The sequence below is a fragment of the Zonotrichia leucophrys genome, chromosome 19 (genome assembly GCF_028769735.1).
Source record: "Zonotrichia leucophrys gambelii isolate GWCS_2022_RI chromosome 19, RI_Zleu_2.0, whole genome shotgun sequence".
NCBI classification, from domain to species: domain Eukaryota; kingdom Metazoa; phylum Chordata; class Aves; order Passeriformes; family Passerellidae; genus Zonotrichia; species Zonotrichia leucophrys.
Window position 1 is genome coordinate 5,965,733 of NC_088188.1, and position 17,866 is coordinate 5,983,598.

The 17,866-nt window shown below is 50.0% G+C and overlaps 1 protein-coding gene across 1 annotated transcript; it reads left to right on the forward strand.

The window, feature by feature from the left end:
• Positions 1-10,577: 10,577 nt before the first annotated feature.
• Positions 10,578-12,746, forward strand: LOC135455992 (uncharacterized). The gene is made up of 3 exons (XM_064729572.1): positions 10,578-10,589; positions 12,285-12,445; positions 12,638-12,746. The coding sequence occupies exons 1-3, from the start codon at positions 10,578-10,580 to the stop codon at positions 12,744-12,746; spliced, it is 282 nt and encodes a 93-aa protein (XP_064585642.1).
• Positions 12,747-17,866: the final 5,120 nt, after the last annotated feature.

The window sequence follows — 17,866 nt, forward strand, 5'->3', positions numbered from 1 at the left end:
GGAGGGCTGACTCCCGAGCTGAGCACCACCCAGCCCTTGATCTCCTGCCCACCCTGCCCAGGTGGGACAAATTCTCAATTTCCCCACTCCAGAACGAGCCCTGGCAAACCGGGGATGGTGCCGTGTCCTTCCCCGCCTCGGGATGCTTTTCCCGCTGATGGATGAGGCTTTTAAAGAGGAATGTTTGGGTGCAATCCCTCCCGCGTTCCCGCCGTGCCTCTGGCAGGTTCTTGGCAGCACCGCTGGGAGATTTTTTTTTTTATTTTTTTTTCCAGCCGTTCCAGAAAGGAGTATTTTTACCCCAGCTGGATTTTATTTATGACTCCAGCATTGGAGGGGGCTGGAGTGGGCTGGGATCTCTCCCGAGTGAGGAGCAAAGCCAGGGGGAGATGCCAGAGATAAATCCCCTTATTTCAGCAGGAGCTGAGGCGGGGAAGGGCAAAACGTAACTCCAGAACAATTTCACACGTGTCCTTGTGGTGACCCACCTGAAAAGCTCCTGGATGGATTTTCCAAGGAATTATCCCAAAAAAAATCCCACTGAGGGATGTCCAGGTCTGGACAAATTCCCAAATGGTGATTCCCAAATGGTGATTCCCAAATGGTGTCCTTGTGGGGACCCACCAGAGCAACTTCTGGATGGCTTTTCCAAGGAATTATCCCAAAAAAAATTCAAACACAGAGGGATGTCCAGGCAGGATTGGGTTTGGACAAATTCCCAAATGGTGATTCCCAAATGGTGAAAAACTTCCGGATGGATTTTCCAAGGAGTTATCCCAAAAAAGCCACGGGGGGATGTCCAGGCATGATTTGGTCTGGACAAATTCCCAAATGGCGATTCCCAAATCGTGATTCCCAAATCGTGATTCCCAAATCCCCGCCAGGCCAGCAGCTCCATCCCACTCCCCCCATGGGCTCCACTCCCCAAAACCCCACTGTCACCCCATTGATGGTCACGGAGCAGGGTGGGACGGGCTGCAGGCGCTTCCCACGTGGATAAATCCCAATCCCACGGAGGATTCGGTGCCAGCTCGGGCAGGGAGCAGCGCCGGCCTCTCCATCCCGGCAATAATCCCCGGCCGGCGTTTCACCTGCCCTAATCCCACTAATCGCTGGGATAACAGGACGCTAATCACCCTAATCCCTGTGGGAGCCGCGCTGGAGGTGTCGCTGCTGCCAGGGGACCTCCGGGGGTGGCATCGGGAGGGAGACACGTCCCCATTCCTGGGGAAACTGAGGCACGGCCTCTCTCTCTCCAGCTCTGCTGTTTGCAAGGCTTTGCTGGGATGAATCCATGGAGAGCAAGGAGAGCTCCTGGTGTGCGAACCACTCCTCTGGATGCATGAAAACACATCCCAAAAACTATTTTTGGGAGGTTTTTCCAAAAAAAGCCAAGAGTCAGCGCTGAGCTTCACACTTGGAGTTGTTCTTTTTCACCCCCAGGACCCTCAAAGGAGATAAATCCCTCATAAACCAGAAAGAATTAATCCAAACCAGCCCTGGGGATGTGTCAGGTGAGTGAAAGCCTCACTCCAAGCCTCTGCTTTTCCCATTATTTTCCAATAATGCACGCAGGGAAATTCCTTGGTGGTGGCAGGAGCATCCCAGCCCTGCCCCAGAGCTGAATCCTGAGTGGCTGATCCTAAAACATGATTAAAAATACATCTCAATTCCCACCCTTCCAGAAATCCATTTGTATCCTCAGCCCTCCCTTCTATAGTTCTGATAATGACAGAAATAGAGGAATCCCGTAATTGCCATAAATTCATTTTATGTGATTATTTCTAAGGAGATGGAGGGGGGTGGGCGGAAAAGCCTTTTATTGGAATTAATTGTCCAGCTGGATTAATGATTTATTCCGTGGATCCATGGCTCTGTCACTGGTCCCAGAGGCCACCCCAAGGTTCTCCATCCTCCCAGAAAAAAATGGGTGGAAAAAGCAAAAAAAAAAGGGCTGAAATACTTCAATACTTCACTCCTGAGCACATCCCAGCAAATTGCTCTGACTTTTGGGTGCCCCAAAGAGTGCAAAGGCACATTAGGTATTGAATGCAATATTTATAATATTAAAATGAATATTTTAATAGCCCCATAAAAGGAGCGGAAGGAAGAAGCAAAGCAGTGGCGCCAAAGCCGCTCCTTCCTGCGAGATAAAAATGTTTCATTTCACTTTTACTGCTCGGCTCCATCCCTGCCTCCACTTTTATATTCTATTAAAATATTAATTTCGGGGTAGAACGGAGGGATTTAATATTTCAGCTGATTTAAAAAGTCAATATTATCAAAGTTGGGGGTTGGGGAGGGGGTCTCAGAGGAGAACATCTCAATAGACCAGCAGTGACATTATTTCCCTTTTCCTTCCAAAATTTTGTTTATCCCATGGGGAAACTTCTCCATTTCTACTTTTACGTCTATTTTTGAGAGGAAAAAACACCAAGGATGGGTTCCCCAATCTTTCAATCGCCGTTTTGTGTGCATCCTGTGAAATCCCTGATGGAAACAGAGCATCCCAACATCCTCCAAACCCAGGGAATTGATGAGCACCCCCTTCCTCCAGCACCGGGGAATCAAAGCACCTAATTACAGCAGCTCATTAGGAGGGTTGGTTATCTTGGCAGCCACAGAGGCCAACAAGAGACTTTCTTCTCTTGGCTGTTTGTTTTGGGGTTAAAATAAAAAAAAAAAAATTAAAATGTAAAGGTTTGGAGTTGGATTTAAGAACTGGATGAGTTTAAAAGCAGCTCCTCTGAAATCAGGGCTGGGCTGGCCATGGGAATTTGGGGTTGGGACCAGAACATCACTTTATCCTCATTTTGGAAGGGCTGAGGGGATTTATGGCATGGTGAGGACCAGCACCTCATTTTATCCTCATTTTGGAGGGGCTGAGGGGGGAATTTGCAGCACAGTGAGGACCAGCCCACCATTTTGTTTGGATCAGTTCGCTCCATCCCACAGCCTGGTTTGGTTTTTTAGGGTGCCTTGGGAACAATTTGCTCCATCCCAAATCCTGACACATTTTTTGGGGTCCCTTGGCATCAGTTTCCTCCGTCCCACAGCCTGATTCGTTTTTTGGGGTACCCTGAGATCAGTTTGCTCCATCCCACATCCTGATTTAGTTTTTGGGATGCCTTGGGATCAATTTTTTCTATCCCACAGCCTGATTTGATTTTTGGGGTGCCTTGAGATGAGGTTGCTCCATCCCACAGCCTGATTTGGGTTTTGGGGGTACCCTGGGACCAGTTTGATCCTGGCCATGGGGTGGTGGCAGCTCAGACGCCCCACCACCCCCATGAGTGCCCCTTGTGTCCCCAGCCGGGCACTCTGCTGCACCCCAAACCCACCCAAACACCCCCAAAAACCCCAAACCCACCCAAGCACCTCCAAAACCTCAAACACCTCCAAACCCCCAACCCTCCAAAGCCCCAAACCCCCCAAGCACCCCCAAACCCACCCAAGCACCTCCAAAACCTCAAACCCACCCAAGAACCTCCAAACCCCAAACCCCCCCAAGCACCTCCAACACCTCAAACCCACCCAAACACCTCCAAAACCCCCCAAGCACCCCAAAAACCCCAAACCCACCCAAGCACCCCCAAACCCCCCCAAGCATCTCCAAAACCCCAAACCCACCCAAATACCCCCAAAACTCCAAACCCACCCAAGTACCTTCAAACCGTCCCAAACACCTCCAAACCCCCAAACCCCCCCAAACACCCCCAAACCCACCCAAGCATCTCCAAAACCCCAAACCCACCCAAGTACCTTCAAACCCTCCCAAACACCTCCAAACCCCCAAACCCACCCAAACACTTCCAAAACCCCAAACACCCCCAAAACCCCAAACCCACACAAACACCCCCAAAACCCCAGCCCCCCTCAAGCACCTCCAAACCCCCAAACACCTCCAAAACCCCAAACCCCCTCAAGCACCCCAAACCCCAACACCAGCAGCAGGAGGGGGGTTCCCATTCTCCCTCCTTGCCTCCATTGGGGTATTTTAACCCCAACCCTTCCCCAGGGGAATCTCCCCGAGCAAGGAAGGACCAAACCCATCCCAAATCCCCAAATCCTGCCCATCCCGGAGCTCCCGGTGCCCTCCAGGCTCGGGGAAGCGGAGCCAGCCTGGCTCTGATCCCGGAGCTCCCTCCCGGCTGCCGTGTCCGGCGGGATAACGATGGAGCAGCTGCAGAACCAGCTGGGTCAGCCTAATGGGCATCCCATAATGGCCAGGGGGATGCGGGATCCCAGCTGGAACAGGAACAGGATCCAGGAAAATCCGTCCCTGGCTGCCATTAGCAATCCCAGCTGGGATTGGGGCTGCTCCCATCCCGCCTGGACCCCCCTGGAAAGAGCATTTAGGAACATGAATTTTTCAGGAGCTCGTTTAGCATCTTCCCAGCTGGTTCTGGGCAAAAAGGATTAACCCCTTGGGGTGGGGATGGAGGGGGCACATCCCCTGTGTGAACGGGGCCGCTGGGATTTGGAGGATGGAAAAAGCAGAATTAGGAGCAGGGGATGGGTTTGGCTCCTTGATTTCCTCTCCTGCACCAGGGAATGGCAGCAGGAATTGGGTATCACCCAAAATATCCCCGAAACAAGAAGGGAAAACCCTTCAGGAGAGGCAAAACCTGCCGGGAAATCCGTGCAGAGGGATTTGCAAACGCGGACCCGACGGGAAGGAGCCACCGGCAGGACTGGGAGGCGTCGGGGAAAATTGCATTTGAAGCACAGCCAGTGCTGGAGTCTGGAATAATTATAGCAGCAGGGTCAAAAGAGCCTCCTGCAACATCGTTTTTTGGGTTTTTTTTTTTTTCCCTGCTCAATAGGCAGCAGCTGTTTAAAATAAAATTTAAAAAGCCCCCAAAAATCCACACAAGGGAAGGGTGGAGAACAGCCAGGAGAGAGGGAGGATTCTCCAGTGGGATAATGGCTGGGCTGTCTTTGGGGAAAGAATCAGCATTTTCTGGCCAGCTCTGCTGTTGAAGGTTTCTAGCAATGATTTCTCTCGGGTTTTTCAGCAAAACTCCCCCTGCCCTCGGTGGTGTCTGGCCAAAAGTGATTCAGGGTTTGGCTACAGGTGGGCACAGCTCAATTAAAGCCCCCAGGGCCTCCGGGGAGCGTCTGATCGATCCTTTCCATCGACCTGATAATGGGGCTGGCTGTGGGGAGGGATTTGCTGATGTTTCCAACCCTTTCAGACCCTCTGGGAGCAGAGGGAGCAGCTGCTGGGTTATCCCATCCTTCCTCAGCCTCATCTTCCTCCCATGGAGCTGGGAGTGCAGAGTCCCCCTATCTGCATTCTGGGATTAGGGTTTGTAAAATCCAACAGCCTTGGAGGGCTCTGCAAAAGGACTGAGGTGCTGTCCTGGGTGTCCTTTGTCACCTCCTTTCACTCAAAAAAAAAATTTGAAGCCAAACACCCTGGGGTTTTTGACCAAAATCCCTCAAATTCAAAGCCAAACCCCCTGGAATGGCCGAACCATCAGATCCCGGAGCATCTGCCCGGTGGGGGATGGCAGAGAAGAGCCTGGATCCACACAGGGAGCAATTCCTGGCAGGAATATTGAATTTCACAACTGATGGATGGGAGTTTTACCAGCAGCTTTTGATAGCAAGAGATTTTGGTAATATCCCAGCTTTATTGCTGGGAAAAATGTGAGGATTCCAAGTGGCTTTTAGGGTCCTTAAAAACTTTTTTTTAGTCACTTCTCCCTTTTCCCATTGCTGCTGCTTCATGCAGGGATGCTGAAGGATCTGGGAAAAGGATGGGAAGGTGGAGAATCCCAGTAAAACCAGTGGGCATGCACTGGTGAGGATTTGTGGGCACAGGTTTGGGATGGGATGGATTAGGATGGATTGGGATGGGCTCATCCCACTGGGGCAGCTGCTGCAAGCACCAGGGATTATCCTGAGGAAAATCCCTGAATTCCCTTTCCTCAGGACAGAATTCCTGGTTCTGTGCCTGACAGGGGATATTTATTCCTCTTTTGGGAATAAAATAGGGAAAATTCCTGAGGGATCCTCAGCTCCTCCTCATCCTGGTGATGGAGGGAGGGAAGAAGATGGAGAGTGGGGAAATGGCCAAAATACTCGGGGAAAGGGTTGGAAAATCCAGGAGAAGGCTTGGAAAAGGGTTGGAAAATCCAGGAGAGGGCTGTGGAAATTGAGGACTGAGGGGTGGCAGCTCCTCCGTGACTGCAGCTGAATTCTGGCCCTGGCTTTGGGCAAAGACACGAAAGAAAATCCCCCTCTGGGACTGCGGGCTGGGATGCTGTGGATCACCAAAATGGGGTTGTTTTCCTGCTTTTTGGCCAAAGCTGCTGGATTTGACCTTGAACCGGTGTCTGGTTCCCTCCTGCCAGCCCTGAACTGCTGGGTTTCCAGCAAAGTGAAATCAGGAGCTGGGTGGGAGCTGCTCCTGCCCAGCCCTGGCTGGCCCCCCAAACACCCCAAATGACCTCAGGGTGCCTGCCAGCCTTCAGGGGGGCTTGCAGGTGAATTTTGGGGGGCTCCCAGCAGCAGTGAAAGGGGAGGGGAAGCAAACAGCCCCTCCCAGCCCCGAATCTCCCAATTAACGCTCCTAATTCCCCGTTTGCAGCCCAATGATGGTGCTGATGGAATCAAGGATGCCTCCGGAGGCTCCCTGCCCCACGGGCCGAGCCTGACTCCACCACAGCGGCGTCACACGGGGGATATTGAATTATTTCCCTGCCTTTTTCTGGGAATTGCCAGTTAAGGCTCTCAGGCAGGGCTCACTCCCAGCTCCTAATCTCATTCACCTGCCATTTACCCCAGGAGCAGAGCACGAGGCAGCCCTGCCTTCCCAGCACGCACAGATATGGGGGAGCGCGTTGCTAATTAGGGGGAATAATCAATGTTTATCAATGGGATGGCATTGCTTAGCAGAGGGAATAATCAATGTTTACCAGGGGTGCTGAAAATTGCAGAGCAGGGCAATTCCAGGTGTGTGGAGTTGGGGTGCAGCAAAGGGAAAAATGGGTCCTAGCACTCCAAAATTCCTCAAGAAAGGAAATGGAAAAGCAAAAACTAGTATTGTGCATGTGGATTAATCATATTAATAAAAAACCAAAATTAATAAAAAAGCAAAATAATTACCAAGTTATTTAAATTTTAAAAATATATTATAAATAGAATAGAAAAATATTATATTATATTATATTATATTATATTATATTATATTATATTATATTATATTATATTATATTATATTATATTATATTATATTATATTATATTATATTATATTATATTATATTATATTATATTATATTATATTATATTATATTATATATCATTTTTAAATTATTTTAATTTTTAAATTAAAATAATTCCCTAAGCATCCAAAACTCCAGCCTGGCACCTGGGAGTCTCCAGAGAATGTTCTCCCAATCCCCAGGATTTCTGGGCCCTAAAACCAGATTTGAGGACACCAAAAGCATCAAACTTGGCCCAGTTGTTCATGAAATAAAGAAAGAGGAAATCTGACAAGTTTGGGTTTCACACTGGCAGAGAGAGAAGCTTTGTCCTGAAATCCCTTCTCCACTTCCAAGTTGCCTTCAGGGATGCTGGAAATGCCCTGAAATCCAAGCAGCCCCCCTCAAATCCCTTCCTTCAGCCCTCAAAGTTATCATTTAATTAAATACAACCCAAAATGCTTTGATTAGGGCCCAAGACTGATATGCCTCTTTTTTCAAACCTATTAAAAAATTAAAAACCCCAAAAGCCATGGGGGTGGAAGTTCCCATCAGTTTTCGGCAGAACAGGGACAAAGCAGCACCAGGAATGGATGTGGTGCCACAGAGGCAGATGGAGCAGAGCTCTGGATGAGAAAATCCTCTTTACCCCACCTATACTTTGCTAAATTTTGATTATTTTTTGGCTGTAAAGTTTTTTAAAACCCTGTTTTTTAGCACCTTCCCAGAGGGCTGCATCTCCCTACCAAAAATAGGGAGGCTGCTGACACCCACTCCACGACTCCTCCCGTCCTCAGCTCCACATTTTTTTGTGCTATTGATATGATTTTTTTTTTCTTTCTCCTGGCTCATTTCAAGCCTGAGCTCCCCAGACTCCGGCTGACATCTGTTAATATCCCGAAACCCGAGCCCCAAGGCTCTGAAACCACGACTGCTGCTATTTCCAGGCCATGCTGGGATCAGGAGGGGTTTTCCCCACCCTGGGCTCTCTGTCAGCCCCAGGCCATCCAGGACATCAACCCGCTGAGTTTTCCACTGGATTTGCTCTCCAGGGACAGCCCAAGCTCCAGAGAAAGCAGAGAAGCTGCTGGGAGAGGGTGAAACCAAAAATTGTCCCCAATAGCAGGGACAGAGGTGAGAGGAATAGCGGATTTGTCTTTACAAACAAGCTGTGGGTCTGCTGGTAGATAAAAGCAGCACTGGGAGAGAAAAGAAACAGTGGGGATAATTTCAGTGATTGATGAATGGAAAAAGATATTTGCTTTTGCAAATAAACTTTAGGTTTGCTGATAAAAGAAATTAGACATTGAGAGATGAAAGAAACAATGGGGAAGAAAAACCCCTAAATTCAGTAAAAATTAAAAATTAAAAGGGAGGGTTATACATTAGAAAGAAATCTTTGGTATCAGGTGTTCTTGGAAGTTTGAACCTCTCAAGTACCTCAGCCAGTGGGGAAAGAGAGAAGGGAAATGTGGTTGGGAAATTGGGATAAAAAGGGGAGGCTGCATCCTCCAAAAATTGGAGAGATCCCAGGGGAATGCCCCATGGCCTCTCCCTTTATTGGAATAAAGTAAAAGGACTCCTCTGTCCCCTTTTTGGACATAAATCTCTGGTGTTTGTGGATTAATTTTCCTAACAGAGGGGACCAGCAGACCCCAGGAAAGACAAAGCACATCCCACCATGCCCAGCCACCTTCCAGCCTCGCCTCCTCATCCTGCTAACTCCAATGAGAGAAAACTCCATCTGAGGAGAAGAGAAAAACAATAATTTAATTTTTTTTTAATTTTTTTTTGTGCATATTGAGTGTGCCGCGCTCTCCGCCCGAGCCCAGCCTCTGTTTTACTGTACTAATGACTTTTTACACTCCAGGTAAAATCAGAACAAGACGAGGAGGCTTTTCGAAAGCTCGTTCTGACAAATTCCTCACTGTAATTACTGGAGCAGAAAGAACTCATCAGCAGAACACGCCGTTGCTCGGGGCGCTAAAAGTCTCGAGTGGTGGTGAATGGCCCAGATCTGGGAGCGGGGCAGGGCTCAGCAGGTCCTGCACGCCCAGCCCCGCTCCCCTCCCGACCCAGGAGAGATTTTATACCCCAGTGATCCCGAGAAATGCCCGTCCCCCCGGGGCACGGCGGGGAATGGGCTGGGTTTGGTGTTAAAGGAGATTTGGGGATGGCTGGATTCACTGTGAAGGGTGAGGGTCCCCCCCAGGATCGTTGCCGCTGCTCAGCCAGCTCTGCGTGCTGTGGTGGAGGGGAAAAAATAAATCAATTTCCATCAAAATCAAAATGAAATCCATGGAAAGCAGGAGTGGGGAATAAAGCCCAGCTTGGGCTGGTGGCAGTGGTTTCAGCAGCCAGCTGAATATCCCTTGGAACATCCTTGGAACATCCCTTGGAACATCCTTGGAATATCCTTGGAATATTCCTTGGAACCTCCCTTGGGATATCCCTTGCAAGATCCCTTGCAACATCCTTTGCAACATCCCTTAGAACACCCAGTGGAACATCCCTTGGAACATCCCTTGGAATATCCTAGGAATATGCCTCGGGACATCCTTGGAATATCCCTTGGAACATCCTTGAAATATCCCATGGAATATCCCTTGCATCATCCCTTGGAATATCCCTTGGAACATCCCTTGGAACATCCCTTGGAACACCCTTGGAATATCCCTCAGAACATCCCTTGGAACATCCTTGGAATATCCCTTGGAACACCCTTGAAATATCCCATGGAATATCCCTTGGAATATCCCTTGGAACATCCCTTGGAGATATCCCTGAGCATCCCTTGGTAACATTATCTTGGAATATCCCTTGGAACATCCTTTGCAATATCCCTTGGAATATTCCTTGGAACATCCCTGGAAGAAGAAAGAGTCAGTGCACTGAGGAGCTGCCCACAAGGAACACCAAGAAGGTTTGGAACTTTTGTGATAAGGAGACAACAGTGTGGAACCCCTGCAATCAGACGACAACATCCACCATCCCTCATGTCCTGGCCGCAGCACAGGGAAAACCCATCCCGGCTTGGCTCTCACTGCCCTCTCCAGCCCCTCCAGCCAAGGCAGCTCCCAAAGAGGGAAATCCCATTAAAAAATGGGCTCTAAATCCAGGCTGAGCGGGTGAGAGATGGGAACCCCTCCGGCTCTCAGACACTGGCATGGGGACAGGCCGGCACCTCCCTGTCCCCATGGCTGTGGCCGAGACCTGGAGGGGTCCCTGGGCACCGGGGCAAGAAGGAGATTTGAAGCCCAAAAAGGGACAAACATGGACCTGGATAGATCCAGAGCAAGATGGATCCAGAGCTGGGTGAACCCAGGATGGACCTGGATAGATTCAGAGCATGGAGGAATCCACGATGGACCTGGATGTATCCAGAGCAGGATGGATCCATGATGAACCTGGATGGATCCAGAGCACAATGGATCCAGAGCTGGGTGAACCCAGGATGGACCTGGATGGATCCATGATGGACCTGGACAGATCCAGAGCAGGATGGACCCAGGATGGACCTGAATGGATCCATGGGCCTAGATGGATCCAGAGCAGGATGGATCCATGGAACTGGATGGATCCATGATGGACCTGGACAGATCCAGAGCAGGAGGGACCCAGATGGACCAGGATGGATCCAGAGCAGAATCCATGGACCTGGATGGATCCATGATGGACCAGGAAGAATCCAAGATTGACCTGGATGGATCCAGGGCATGGATGGACCCAGGACGGACCTGTATGGATCCAGAGCATGGATGAATCCATGAACCTGGATGGATCTAGAGCAGGATGAACCTAGGATGGACCTGGATGGATCCAGAGGATGGATAGATCCATGCTAGACCTCGATGGATCTAGAGCAAGAGGAGAAGTCACCTCCAGCTCACCCCCACCGAGGCCAGCCCCACAGAGCGTCCCAAACTGAGCACCTCCAGCAGCACCACGATCCCACAAAGCTTTCCCTGCCCCCTGGAAAAGCTGGAGCTTGGATCCTGCCCCAGCCTCTGCACTCTCCAGCTGCGTTTGCTGCCCTCAGCAGCCAATCCATTGATGGGCAGTGATGCTTTTTTGGGTCCTGACTCTCCAAAAAGACTTTTAGCTGTTTCCTTGGCTGGCTGGTTTGGATTTACAACACCCAGGTCAAGAGTTCTCTCTGAGTGAGGCTTGGAAAACAAAACCTTCCCTTTTAGGGGCACTCTATCCCTTTCTTTGGGGTCCCTGCACCCCGATTTTGGCACAGAGTGTGACCCCAAGAGTCCCCCAGCACCCCGAGAGCGGGTCTGGAGCAAACAGGGAGAATGGATCCCTCTGCTCTTAATCTCCCTCTATCTGCTCATTAAATATTGATGGTAGTTAAATATTCATAGAACATTTGGCTCGGAGTTTTTATCTGTCTTCAGGCGGACGTGGGGTCTTTGATGTGTTATTTTCCTGGTCACACAAGGTCCCAGAAGCCTCCAGACTTGTCAACACTCTTTTGAGGGAGTTTTCCCCCCCCTTTTTGCCACGTGTTGCTGGGAGAGGGTTTGGGCTCTTTCATCCCCAGCTTCTTTTCCCTTTTTATCCTCTTTCCTCCTGGATCTCTCCCCAGATGATTCCCGTGGTTCTGGAGGTGTCTGGGAGCCTCCAAAGGGGAGGTTGAGCATCACCCGCTGTTCTAGGAACCTCTCCATCAGCAGGGAGAGGCCCCAGTGGGTCCCCACGGGTACATCCGGACCATGGGGTGCTGCACCCCGATTTAGGAACCCCAATGAGCACCGTGACCCGGCCAGGCCGTGCGGAGAACAGCACCGAGAGCCGTTCGTGGGGCAGCACTGACATCTTGTGCCAGACGCCGGGAAAACAGCATCCAGGGATGGCTGGATGGATTCAGGAGCTCCAGCGCCGCTGCTGCTGCTGCGCCCCAAACCCTGCCCGTGCCCAGCCGGGGCTGGCACCGCACCCAGGTCAGGGCTGGGCTGCTGCCATGAACGCCCTGAGGGGACAAAAATGACAGAGGGACACAGGGCTCACCCAGCCCTGCACAGCTGGTGCTCATCCCCTTCATCATCCCCTTCATCATCCCCAGCCTCATTCCCAGCTTCATCCCCATCTTCATCCCCATCTATCTTCATCCCCATCATTCCCATCTTCATCTCCATCTTCCTCTTCATCCTCTTCATCATCCCCATCTTCATCTCCATCATCATCCCCAGCTTCATCCCCTTCATCATCTCCATCTTCACCCCTGTCTTCATCCCCTTCATCATCCCCATCTTTATCCCCACCTTCGTGCTCTTCATCATCTTCATCCCCATCTTCATCCTCTTCAACATCCCCATCTTCATCCTCATTTTCATCCCCTTCATCATCTCCATCTTCATCCCCATTATCATTCCCATAATCTCCATCTTCATCCCTATCTTCATCCCCATCATGCCCATCTTCATCACCATCATACCCATCATCATCCCCATCTTCTCCATATCCTTCATCCCTTTCATCATCCCCATCATTATCCCCATCTTCACCCTCATTTTCAACCCCATAATCCCCTTCATCATCTCCATCTTCACCCCTTCATCATCCCCATCATCATCCCCATCATTTCCATCTTCATCCCCTTCATCATCTCCATCTTCACCCTCATCTTCATCCCCATCATCCCCATCTTCATCCCCTTCATCATCCCCTTCACCATCTCCATCATCATCCCCATCATCCCCATCTTCATCCCCATCTTCACCCCCACCATCTCCCTCATCCCCTTTGAGCTGTCCCATTCCAACCCTTCCCACCTGGAATGTTCCCTGCAGCAAACTCCTGGGGACATCAGGAAGGTCCTTCCCCACTCCCAGCCCAGGAGGTATTTCTGGAAGGATTTCGGGGGAATTTCCAGCCCGGGGGAAGGGGAGTCCCCACCGGGGCTCCACCCACCCCACCCCACCTGCTCGGAGCGATGCCAGGGGAAGATTCTCAAGGAAAACACCCCGGGGTGGGCCTGGAGGAAATGAATTCATCTCCCTCGGGGTGTCTTTTCCTCCCTGGTCAGGCGGTGGCAGAAAATACGTGTGAAAAAGGTCACCGAGGCCACAAAGGCAGATCGGAGCTGCTGATAGCTGGGAAAGCACCGCGGGGAGCCGGGGCCAGCTCGGGTGGGCTGACACTGAATTCCCCAAACCCTGGTGGTGCTGATCCCCCTGACCCATCCCCTGCATCCCATGGGCACTGCCCAGCCCTGGGGCTGGAGCCTGGAGAAAACCCAGAGAGCTGCCAGTGTGGATTGTTGGGATTTGTTTTGATCCCAGCACCTGGATGTGGAGGATTTTATGAGCATCTTCCTTGCTGGTTTGGGATTTATCCTTCTTTTTCTTGTTTTGCGCCTTTCAGGTTGCTGGGAAATCATGAGGAGAGTGGACTCAACTGTAGAATGGGGTGCAGGAATCTTTTCAGAATTGGTGTGTGCAGCAATCAGGAATTGTGGGAATCATGAGGATAGTGGACAGATCAGGAACTGGGATGCAGATCAGGAATTGGGGTGCAGATCAGGAATGGGGGTGCAGATCAGGAATAGGGGTACAGATCAGGAATGGGGGTTCAGACCAGGAAAGGAGCTGCAGATCAGGAGTCAGAGGAGGCTTTGGGTTTATCTGAGTTCTGAACTCCGGGTTTTCAAAGGCCAGGGCTGCTCAGCCCGAGCAGCCCAGCCCTGATGGCAATCTCAGGCAGAGGAGTTGGGTGTGAAATCAGCGTTGGAGGAGCCGGGGCCGTCCCTGCGGGGGCAGCCAGGATGCCGGGGCCAAAGGACACGGGAAATGAGTCAGCGAGCACCCGGAGAGGTGCGGGGAACGGGGAGAGTTCAGCTCGGGACAGCCGAGAGAGGGTGGAATGGCCAGGGACAAGGGGAGAACCCCAAAACCCCTTCCATGTGCCCAGGGATGAGGGGACAGCCCCAAAACCCCTGTCCTGTGCCCAGGGACAATGGGACAACCACCAAACCCCTCTCCTGTGCCCAGGGATAAGGGGACGACCACAAACCCCCATTTTGTGCCCAGGAATGAGGGAACAACCCTAAAACCCCTTCCCTGTGCCCAGGGACAATGGGACAACCACAAAACCCCTCTCCTGTGCCCAGGGACAATGGGACAACCACCAAACCCCTCTCCTGCACCCAGAGATAAGGGGGCAAATGTCAAATCCCTTCCCTGTGCCCAGGGACAACGAGATAGCCCCAAAACCCCCGTCCTGTGCCCAGGGACAATGGGACAACCCCAAAAACCCCTGCCCAGTGCTCAGGGACGAGGGGTCAACCCCAAAACCCCTTCCCTGTGTCCAGGGACAAGGGGACAACAACCAAACCCCTTCCCTCAGGAGATGGGGACAGAGTTTGTCATCCCAAATGGGAACTTTTCACCTCTCTGAGGTCCCCACCACTGTTTTGGGCTCAAACCCCTTCCCTTTGGGGCTGCTCTCCCTCTAGGCCAGCGGGATGTGGGGACACAGCTCCAAAATCAAGAGAGGAGCCCAAACCCCCAGAGATTCACACCAAAGCCGCACAATGCCATGTTTTTCACGGTGTTTCCACTTCCCACAGGTGGGAACATCACTCCCAACCTTTTCCTGAGCCTGAATTAGGGAGGTGAGGGTGACATGGGCCGGTCCAAGCCTGGACCAGCTTCTCCTTCCAGCAACACCTGTGGCATGCTCAGCATTCCTCCCACAGCATCAACATGTCTGAAATTGGATTTAGCTGTGATTTTCCTGGTGAAATCTCCCCTGGAAAAGGATGGCAGCACTCATTCCATCTCAATCCCATAGGAGGAAGGAGTCTCAGGCCAGCTGGGTGCCAGGCAATGCCTTGGACAAAAAAATACCCCAAAACATCTCCACTTTCTGCTTTCTGGGAGCAGAATCCAGCTGGGCTCTGCAGGGATGTGGGTGGTGTGAAAAATGCATGTATTTTATGATTGGCTTTTCGCAAATATTAAAATTAATATTATATGTGTTGTTTTAGAAAGTAATGCTGTATTAATTATCTTAAGTACTGTGTTAAATATGGTTTTAGGTTATAAAAATTGTTAAAATAGAAACTATGCTATGTAGGATGCTTTTTATAAAGAAAGGATTCGCTGCGAGATATCAACCACAGGACACCTAAATCTTTCAGAGAAAATGAATTTATTGCTCTTTTATCAGAAGAAATGAACTTCTTCCCACCTCAAAGGTGCTGTTAGGATTTGGAGGAAGAAGTTGATGATGACCAGACAGAATCCTGTATTTGAATGGAATTTATGCATTATGTATGAAGTGCATGAATATGCAACAGGCTGTTGCTTTTAAGGGTTAATCCTCTGTTAACGTGGGTCCGTTTTCGGGCTCGTGCTGTACTTGTTGTCTCATATTTGTCCTAATTCAAATTGTCAAAATTATTATTACTCTAATTGTATTACTATTTTTATAACCATTTTATTACTATTAAACTTTCAAAATTTTAAAAACAAATGACTGGCGTTTTTAACAAGTGGACAAAGGGGACACCTATTTTTGGGGACATTTTTTTGGTGACAGAAACCATCTCTGCAGCAGCTGGGGAAGTCCTGCGTGGCTGGGGCCGGACAAGGACTTTTAAAAAAGGAAATAGCACGAAGGGGGTGTGAATTCAGCGGTTACCTCAGCGTGAGATGGAAAAGCTGACCCGACCACGCTTGAAAAGGGAGAAGAAGAAATCAAAAAGAGAGAGAAGAAGAAATCAAACAATTCCTTGTTAGAAACAGCCCTGACCTGACAAAGCAGCTCTGCTCCCTTTGGCTGCCCCAGCTGCAGCAGCTGCCCCGGGGGTTATTGATCAGCTGAGAGGGAAATAAAGCATCGATAAAGCATCAGGGTGCAAAAGCAGCTCTGCCCTGGGGGGAGCGACATTCCCGGGCTGTCCCGGGTTGTCCCGGGCTCTCCCTTTGTGTCCCAGTCTCACACCCAGAGCTAGGAGTGCAAAAACAGAGCCCCCAAGAAACCATATTGTTTTGTTTTTTTCTTTAATTTTTTCTAAGCCTTCTGATGTTTTTTTGTACTTTGTAACGAACTTTTTTACGCACTGTACTTAAATAGCTTATTGTTTTGTATTTTTTTATGGAGGAAGAAAAATGTAATAATAATTTAATATAAATTTTAATAATATTAAAATTTTATAATAGTTTTAATAAGCTGTTAATTTATTTAGTGCCATTGGAGAGGTAGCACTGTCATGTCCTAATCCACTGTCACTTTTGGAAATCTGTAAATATTAAAGTTAGAAATTAAACTTTCTTCTTTTTTACTTTAGAGAGCTGCGTGTCGATGTTTTATTTTGTGTCCTATAGCAACAGAAACAGGGGAATAAAGGGAGGAAAAAGATGTTTTCCAGCCCAGATAATCTGTGGGATCAGAGGACTTTTGGGGCCACCCCAGAGCAGAGATTCTGCCCATGTCCCTGCCCTTCTCTGCATCAAATACCGATGAGCTGGGAATGTCATTCCCGGCCTTCTTTGCCTGCTGCATTCGGAATTTTACTTTGGAATCATCAAAAGGGGTTTTCCCAGGCCAATAAACCCTGTCTGTTCCCCTTCCTTTTGTTTTCCAGGGAACATTTTCTACCCTTAGAGGGCCTGTTTGCCCCAGCTGCAGCAGGAGCTCTGCGGTGCGTGGGGGTAGGAAAAGGGATGAGGGGAAAGATGGATCCAGTCGGGGAAAGGCGAGCCAAGGGCTGGGCCAGAGCAGAGCCAGAGACGTCTCTGCTCTCCCAGGAGAGATGAATTGGGAATTTGGGCGATGACAAAAGGTGCTCAGCTCTGCCAGACAAAGACAAACCCCAATTATCTGCTCCCACCACCCTTGGGGTGTCCCCTGGCACCTCACTGTCATCCCAAAAAAACTGAGGCTGATTTCTGGGAAGTGGCTTTGGAGAAGAGTGAATTCCCATTCCTGTCGCAGACATCTTTTATGAAAAATCCTTTCCTTAGGATTTTTCCTCCAGAGAAGCTCAGAGGCCTCAGGAAAAAAATGTCAGCATTGATTGTCTGCTGCTGTGGAATGCAACAGGTGCAGCTGTGATTGGTCTCATGTGGCTGTTTCTAATTAATGGCCAATCACAGCCCAGCTGGCTTGGACAGAGAGCCTGAGCCACAGACCTTTGTTATCATTCTTTCTTTTTCTATTCTTAGCCAGCCTTCTAATGAAAACCTTTCTTCTATTCTTTTAGTATAGTTTTAATGTAATATGTATCATAAAATAATAAATCAAGCCTTCTGAAACATGGAGTCGGATCCTCGTCTCTTCCCTCATCCTCTCACCCCTGTGAGATCCTCCTGGTCTGGAAGTTGAAGCAGCACTTGTCTGGCATGGCTGGAGCTCCTGGAGGGGCAGCACAAGCCTGGCTCAGCCTGGAGACCCCCAGCCCCTCCTCACCCTCCTGCCATGGCAGTGGCAGCTCTTTGGGGGGATCCCCATGTGCTCTGCGCATGAAGCAAACCTGACCCCACAGCCCTGGGTTCTGTCCTCATTTTCCATCCCTGAGTTCTGTCCCCATCTCCAGCCCTAGGTTCTATCCCTGTTCCTCTCATCCCTGGGTTCTGTCCCTGTCCCCCATCCCTGGGTTCTGTCCCCATTCCCCATTCCTGGTTTCTGTCCCCATTTCCC

Bases quoted from the DNA above. Each gene is read 5' to 3' on its own strand.
- LOC135455992 (XM_064729572.1), top strand. The intron at 12,446-12,637 runs GTCTTCATCCCC...CCCATCATGCCC, and splicing joins TCATCTCCATCTTCACCCCT to ATCTTCATCACCATCATACC.